Genomic DNA, 8673 nt, shown 5'->3' on the forward strand with positions numbered 1-8673 from the left:
TTCGTACACAAACCAAAATTTTGTTTTGACCCAAAACTCCGTAGGACCAAACTTTAACCTTTTGAGATTGTGAATTTTCGTATTTTTAAGAATTAATTAATGAAAAGTATTAAACGTAAAAGAAATGAAAATGGTGTTGTACCTTTGAGAAGCTGAAAGTCGCTAAGGCTTATTTTTATCAGGTCATATTCCCTTTAATATATTTCGTATTTACATCTTCACCCTTAATGTATACAAGCTGGGGTTGTTCACCCGAATAAATATGCTTTCAGTTTCAAAAAACATTATTCATTATTTAAACTGAAATTCGTAAAAGGATATTCATTGAAAGAGGTGTCAATGAACCGCGTAGATTATTAAAAGGGATATAAATATTTAAATAAATTTCATATCTCTGTTTGCTCATAAAGATTCCCGTTATTCGAAAAATGTTTTTTTAGTTTAAAATATTTTTTTATAACTACAATGTTTAAAAATTACTGTAGTAGGTACAATTAACATCGTCGTTTTAAAAAATCATGCCTGGTTCTTCAGTAAAAAGTATGATTTGTTGTTATGTTGATAAATAAATTTATTACGTCATGTTTACATTGGGCATTCTCGTTCTGAAAAAAAAAATTATAATTAGTTAATGTGAATACTTTAGGTTAAGTGGATGATTGCTCCTGTAGAACTTGGTTCCTTCTAGTCCAGAACACTTTAGAACGTTGAGAAGTTGGTAGCATCACAAGTACCGTCTCCTGTGGATGCTTCAGCATGATATGAGGTTCTTATTAATGGCCCATTTAGGGAGATGTTGCCCAATGTATTATCTAAAGGCTTTATTATATAGTATATCAGTTTATGCACTTTAGTTTTTTATTTATCCATGTATCTGCCGCGGTGGTAGATACCTATTTTGGGTATTAATTAGATTCCCTCTAGGTAGACGATAAGATACCTACATATATATCGGAATAAGAAATTGTAGACATGGTTTTCTCAGCTTGCACCTCTTCATTAGCTATCACAAATGCTCTTAACGAAACATAAAACAGACCACTCTAAGATAACACGCTTTGTCTTTGCATTGCTCATAAGTTTTTTTGCTGATATAAAATATTTTGACTTAATTATACAAAAATTTATTTTACCCTTTCTATTATTATTAATTACTTTCTCTGTTTCTGTGTATGTTCGTTTATTTTCTCACAAAGTTTTGACATTTAGACAGTTGTTAATTGAGTTTTATCGCTAATTAATTTCTCTATTGTTTCAGGGAGAAACAACGAAAAAATGTAAAAGTGTTTGAAACTGCAATTAGTGAGTGTTTTCTACAAGTACTTTTAAGCGTACGTGGTGACGGCTGAGTCAAGAACATTATAATTGCACTACGAGGATATAAGGTAATAAAACCCATTTTTATAATAATAAGGTCGGGTTGGGTACATTATTCCAGTGCCAATAGAAAAAAGCAAATAAAAAGGTTTTTTGTACTTTATTCAAAAACTTTTTTATTTGAACAGTTAGTAAACATTTCCTAACGTTTAATTTTTTTTTCAGGTAAGATTAATTGTAAAGAAACACAACCAGAGTAATGTAAGTCATTTCTTTATTTTACATTATTTATTTTCTATATGATAGTGTACATAACGATGTATTTTTCGTTTTTAATAAGTTAATACTTATTCGAACTGGGTTATCACATATTTGCGTGAACCAAACAGTAGGATGAAACGAAAAAAGTTGTCAGGAAAGCAGAAAATACTTAGAAACTTTTATCTGCACATTAGTCTTTTTTCGTCGAATTTTGTGGTTAAAACATTAACTTTTGTTTCGTTGTTAAATTTAAAAGTTTTATAGAAGTGGTGTATGGACCATTACAGGATCATTAAGTCAATTTAAATTTATTTTGTTACACATCTATATATTTCTTGTCATCCGATATAAGGATGATTTTTATTGTCCTCTAACTCAACAACCTCAAACACCCGATAAACACTTTTATTACACGCATAGTGGTTGTAGTCAAAAGAATTTCTGGTAGAATTTTATCTAAACATAGTATCTCGGGGTACACAATACCACATATTATAGTTAAAATAAAACCTGCTGCGGTTTTGTTATCAATAGAAGTGTGTAGTGTATCTAATCGTAAATGTTCTTTAACCCTATCGGATTTTCGTTATTCGTAATAATACGTATGTGGCTGCAATCACGTAAATCCGTGTAAAATACTCGTTTAATTTTGCCCGATGTACTTTTTAATGGATCAGTGCGATTCATTTTGATCCATTTTGTTTTTTTGCATTAGATTTTCATTAATCGAAGTAATATGTGGTTGTAGTATGTACATGTTCCTTAAATCTGCATGAAATAAGTCCTGGTTTGTCCAATATAACGTAGTTTGCGCATTTAGTAAGCCTTTAGCATAAAATTTTTGGTTAATCGATTCTGTTAATCAATGTGAATCTTTAAATTTCTTTATAAGGAAAGTTACATTTATATTGTGGTCAATTTTTTAATTCCGTGTAGTCATATTTTCATTATTCGAAATATGTGGTCGCAATGGTTGTACATTCCTTAAATCTACATGAAATAGTCCTGTTTTTGCCCAACACAACGTAGTTTGGGCATTTAGTAAGCTGTTGGCATAGAATTTTTGGTTAATCGATTCTGTTAATCAATGTGATTCCCTCAAATCTCTTTGCAAGCAAAGTTGCATTCAACTTACAGATTTCGTGTAGTTTTTTTTTGTATTATATTTTCGTTATTCGAAATAATATGTGACCGTAGTGTGTGCGATACACAGGAAATGTGTTAGGTATCATAGTAGATTACATAGTTCGGACAGGTGCTTCCTGTAGCTCCAAAAACTACGAACGATGCCGTTGAATATATTTTATTTGTGATTGCTCGGTGGGTGCTATTGCTGTTGCCGTGTTAAAATTAGAGGAATATCCGACCGTGTCACCTCTTGATGATCTTGAACATCGAAAGTAACGTTATCTTATGGCACGCTTCAATATTCCCTTTTTTTTTTAACAGGAAAATAGTCCTACGAAATTAATCACCTTCGCTTTCGTAGAGGTACCAACAACATTAGTAATAGAACGCTTAAAGGAAAGAAACTAACTATCCTGCCTTTCTATTTTTATCCCTGTTCGTACCCGTTTTATTCAACCCGTCTATTTAGAACCATGTTACTCCCAACAGGCAGATGTCACGTCCTCCTTTCATTCCAAATGTAACGATTGATTTAACATTTCTGTTAAAGAAATGCAACATTAACAAAAATTAAAAAAAAAAACACCGAATCCTTAGTGCATAAGTTTGGATAAATTTGGTTCAGGTACACGGGCGTAACAATTACATTTTTCGTAACAAAAACTAAGAATTCATTAAGGCTTATGTAAGTTATGTTATTAAATGAAAGGCACCTGTGAATTTTGCTATTTCGTATATTAATTTCACTGAAGAACATTACCTCGTCTAACTATGGTTTCTTCAGAAGTTTTTACCAGATACGTTAACTTAAATTGAGGACTATGAAATGAAGATAAGGTAGATTTAAGTAGCTTTTGTGTCATTTGAAAGAAATGACAAGAAAATGGTTTATATATCGGACAGGGTCCAATCATTTCAAATTAGATTAAACAACAAGGATGCTAGGCCATTTTATTAGAGAAAGTAGTGAAATTTACTAAAATAACATAAAAACTTTGCATATTAAAAAACAAAATAGAAAGTTAAATATTTTGGAAAATCTAGAAATCAGAAAGCCGTACATTAAAAATTTAACATTCGACAAGCAACAGACTCTTACTTGTCGTGTTTTTATGGTTTTCAGATCAATATAATGTTAAATAAAATTTCGTGTTGGAACATCTTGGTTATTCATTATATTAGTTATTAATTTTCCTGTATGGATTTTAAATTTTTCATCATTTTATTTACCAGAAGGTTGTTTTAAAATGTGTCTTTTTTAAACGTGAATATGTACTGGCAATTGAAAATATGATTTTTCTTAAGTTTATTATACATGAATGCCCGAATGTTTAATGTATGACGAATGTTTTGAGGGCGTGTTGTTTTAAAAGTAATTTCTTTAGGAACGAATGTACATTTTATGCACAAAATCAATTCTAGACAGTTCTTTTCGTTTGGTGAATGCGCAGGGCAAGTAGAATATTGTACATACAGACCTGCTGTCGATCGTTTCCCTTTTATCCGAGTTATGTTATAAGGGTAGTGGGTTTTAAAAGGTGGAAAAGGGGTTAAATGGATCGATTGAATTGTTATTTGTGAAACGTTACCTCGACTAAACGTATGTATAATTTTTATTTTCTTTTCACGACGCTGTTATTCTATTGTATTTGACAAACTCTATTCATTTCCTATTCACTCATTGTTTTCAATAAATTCTCGGATTTTCCGCGGCGAAAAAAGAAAATATTGTTCGTTATCGTACATTTGTTATTCGTTAAAAAAAAAAAAATTAAAAGCAGTAGTTCCCATGTTAGATAACATAATTTCAGCTGAATGGGGGGCTGTTTGTATCGTCTTAAAAAGAATGCCGATATATGAAATTAATTAATGACATTGCATTTTAAAAATGTTTTTCGCTTGGAAGAAATAATTGGTGAAGTCGTAGAGAGAGGGTGGATTTTGACATGGCAAATACTAACTATGAGCACAGGTGGGTTCATGACTAAAACAAATGTAGTTAGAGGCTCAATATCGAATGGTCTTTTTTATTAGGATGATTTAAAAATAACTTGCACAATCAATAGAAGAATTTTTCACTCGTTGATATCAATACTTTAAACCAATTTTATCAGTACAACTTTTCGATTCATTATTATTACAATATCAGACTTTCTTTTCTTCCTATATGTATATATATACATTTAATCATTTTTATTTTCATTTATCCCCAGTTCCAATTCCTAATTCATTTGCTTCTTGTACAAAGCTTCTCTATATGCATGCATTGCCAGGCTGTGTTTTTCCTAATTTTTCCTAATCAATCAAAATGTTATCGTGCAAGTGGGACTGAGAATGAATAACGTTGTATTTTAGGCTCATTCTTCCAGTTCCAATGCAACACAATGACTTCAACATTTGGTCAGTATTAAAAAATTGCGTTGGTAAAGAACTTAGCAAAATTACAATGCCTGTAGTATTTAATGAGCCATTGAGCTTCCTGCAGAGGATGTCCGAATACATGGAATATTCTCATTTACTTCGTCAAGCTACCGAAGCTTCAGATCCATTAACGAGAATGCAACACGTCGCAGGTATCGGGAAATATTATAATAAGTGTTGTATTTGTTTTTAATAAGCGTAAATTAAGAGAAACATGGTCTACGATATTTCAAAAAGTTTGGGTCTGAAGCATTACAAACCATTTTTTCTTTATTTACGATTATAAGTTCCAAATTGGCATAGTCTGCCGATTTAATTTGTTATAAAAATTCCGTAAGGTTTCGCCGTGAGTGCTCTTGCTGCTAATTGGGAAAGACTCGGGAAACCGTTCAATCCCTTGTTAGGCGAAACTTACGAATTGGAGAGAGAAGAGTTCAGGATTATTTGTGAGCAAGTGAGTCATCATCCCCCTGTGTCAGCGTTCCACGCGGAGAGCCCGGACGGTAGCTGGGTTTTCCATGGTTCGATCCATCCGAAATTAAAGTACTGGGGGAAAACTGTAGAGATACATCCAAAAGGGATACTGACCCTTGAATTTCCAAAGTTAGTCTTTCCTAAACTAAACAAATAAGTAAAAAATAAACACATCCGTTACTTTTATTAGATGGAAAGAGGCCTATACATGGACAAACGTTCAGTGCTGTGTTCACAACGTCATTGTAGGGAAACTTTGGATAGAACAGTGTGGTACTATGGAAATTGTAAATCATACTACAGGTCATAAAGCTCACTTGAATTTCAAATCCGCTGGACTAAATTCAAAAGATCTTCATAGAGTCGAAGGATTTATAACAGATAGAAAGTAATTGGTTTCGAATTCTCTTTGACGAGCGCGAATTTTTGTTTCCTTATTTTTAGTAAACAAAAGCTGAGTTATGTCCACGGTAAATGGACGGAATTCTTCAAATGCGTACATTATAAATACTACGAAGAATACATTAGAGAGCATCCGAATAAGATAAAGAAATTTGGCGATCAAAAAAGCAGCAACAAAAGCCCAACGGGGGGCTCGCCCTCTCATACTCCCAAAAAAGTCTTTCAAAAACTGAACAGCTTAACTGTGTCTGCTTTCACAAAATCCAATTCAGTTCAAGAGGTTTGGCAATATACTTACTTAATTATCTAATTAAAGAAAATTTGCTAAATACTATAATATTTCCGAAGGACTACGAAGACTCTGGTCCATCCGATATTATAGAAGGAGAACTGCCAAAAAGCGACTCAACGTATTCCATTGATATTCCAAACTCGATCACCATATGGAATGTAAATCCCCGACCTCTTAATTGTAGTGACGTACGTCAATAATTAAACAGAAACTACAGAAATACAATAGAAACTTTATTTCTAAAAAGGTCTTCCTTTTTAGTACTACCAATTCACTTCATTCGCTATGTCTTTAAACGAACTGGGACATGAATTGGAGAGTAAAATTTGTAAAACAGATTCACGATTAAGACCTGACATAAGAAAACTGGAACAAGGTGATATTGATGGTGCAGCTGTAGAAAAAACACGATTAGAAAATAAGCAAAGGGAAGCGAATAAACTGCGAAAGGGGAAAAGGGCTGGAATGGAATGGACACCAAGGTGTAACAAAACAATATCTTTAGTTCAAAAATACAGTTTCATTGGCATTTTTTAAACAATATGTAGGCAAACATTGTTACATTAGTTTAAACAGTGCAGTCTACATAAAAACCAAGTTCAAAACAATTCCAAATATTTAGGAAATAATAAGGGGTAATAATGATTTTCCTTCGTGTCAACCATTACGTTTATTTCAGGTGGTTTTCGGCTGGTATCAATCCTTATACAAAACAAGAGGATTGGGTATGTAATGGTGAATATTGGAACAGGCAGTATGATGAAGATATAGATATATTTTAATTATTTATCTTTATTTTTATGTCGTGTAGACGCTGCATGTTTGCTACCTAATATAATACAGCTCAAACAAATTTATTTTTAAATATCAGATGCTAAATTTTATTAACTAAAAAATTAAGTATCTACTACCCAACTAAAAGTCTTTGAAATGTTCTTTATTTTGGTAAAACAATTTATTTAATATTTTAAAGCCAAATACATTAACATTAAAATGATAAAGCAATAATAGATTTCGTCAAAAGACATCGAAACTATCATTTGCTTCTTTTTAATAAGTACAGACTCTCCTACAAGTGATGGTACAACTTTATTAAGGAATTATGTAAAATAAGGCCGGTCGCGGACCTGTTCAAGAGACAATTGTGTCGTATGACAAATTATTTCGCGCACATCTGTTCGACATTTCGTCGTTAATAATTCGAAGGAACGATAATAAACGAAAGTATTGGGTTCATCTCAATAATTAACATGAATATGTTTACAGAATTTCATACATATTATTATAAAGTGCACGGGTGGAGAAATGATTGAAGATCCAGAAATTTTTCGATTACTTATTTTATAAAATGCCCCGAGATACATTTAAATTACTTTTTGGCAAATTTGTTCACCAAATGATGGTGTATTTTTGCAGAAAACATGCCGTAGACATGTCGGAAACAAATGTCGTATATAGATCTGGGACCGGCCTAAGAAAGGCTCTCATTTTTTTCTTTTCATTTTTAATATTCTAAAAAAAAAACAAAAAAGTAATTCTAATTATTCCAATTGAAAGAAATATTAAGTGACAATAATGTTGCATAAAGTAATGTTTTTATAACATAAAATGGTTGTGTTTATATTATATAGAATCTGGTAACTATTTAGAAGACTGGACATTTACTTTGCGACATGCATTTCATTGGCCTGGTTGATGCTTTCTCTTGTTAAAAGTGCCTCGTTTTGAAAGCCAGTTGTTTTCGGCGATGTCGTTAATTATTTGTAACCCATTGCACCAATATGCATATAATCAAATGTGCATATTACATGATGTACCTTAAAAAAAAATAAACGATTCATTAAACAAAGCAGTCGAACAAAAAAAAAAAATAAAAATAAAAGGTGATACTTGAATCTGTAAATAATTTTTAGGCAAAATATAAAGTATTACAAATTCGTTTAAGGCTTTGTTTTGCCTGATGATAGGTACATAGTTAAATAGTAAATAAATAAATAGTATTAGGTATTATGTAGATTAGGTACGTATACAATATAAATAGAAAAGTAGTACTGCTAATCCAGCTTAAATGTAATGCTGGTAGAATGTGATACGCAAAATGTATAACTACTTAACTACCATACTAGGAACAAGCTGTCCCCCTTTCGATAACAATTTTTTTTTTATACGTCCGATTAGAAATGCTATTTTTTGAACTGGAAGTACAAATATATACGTGGTAAATTCAGTGCCGGTCTTAGCACCCTTGACAAATATGGGGCAACATTTTTTAGATTTTCAGAATAGGAAACCGATCGATAAGTTTGATTGATAAGATCTCTTCTTAGATATAGTGATCCCAAATATGTTTTACTAGTTTAATCTCTGAAAAACTTCTT

The 8673-nt window shown here is 31.8% G+C and overlaps 1 protein-coding gene across 3 annotated transcripts; it reads left to right on the plus strand.

Moving 5' to 3' along the window:
• The first annotated feature begins 4061 nt into the window (after positions 1–4061).
• On the plus strand, positions 4062–7819 carry LOC108740513 (oxysterol-binding protein-related protein 1). 3 transcript variants are annotated; one of them, XM_018474851.1, is made up of 9 exons: positions 4062–4306; positions 4518–4678; positions 5062–5279; positions 5466–5730; positions 5792–5989; positions 6046–6283; positions 6352–6483; positions 6557–6777; positions 6975–7819. In XM_018474851.1, the coding sequence occupies exons 2-9, from the start codon at positions 4653–4655 to the stop codon at positions 7075–7077; spliced, it is 1401 nt and encodes a 466-aa protein (XP_018330353.1). In that variant the 5' UTR covers positions 4062–4306; positions 4518–4652; the 3' UTR covers positions 7078–7819. The 3 variants fall into 3 exon arrangements, with proteins under 3 accessions (XP_018330353.1, XP_018330355.1, XP_018330354.1); XM_018474853.1 differs by lacking the exon at positions 4518–4678; XM_018474852.1 differs by lacking the exon at positions 4062–4306 and having other exon boundaries at positions 4313–4678.
• Positions 7820–8673: the final 854 nt, after the last annotated feature.

The sequence above is a fragment of the Agrilus planipennis genome, unplaced genomic scaffold, assembly GCF_000699045.2.
Source record: "Agrilus planipennis isolate EAB-ADULT unplaced genomic scaffold, Apla_2.0 scaffold179, whole genome shotgun sequence".
Lineage (NCBI taxonomy): Eukaryota > Metazoa > Arthropoda > Insecta > Coleoptera > Buprestidae > Agrilus > Agrilus planipennis.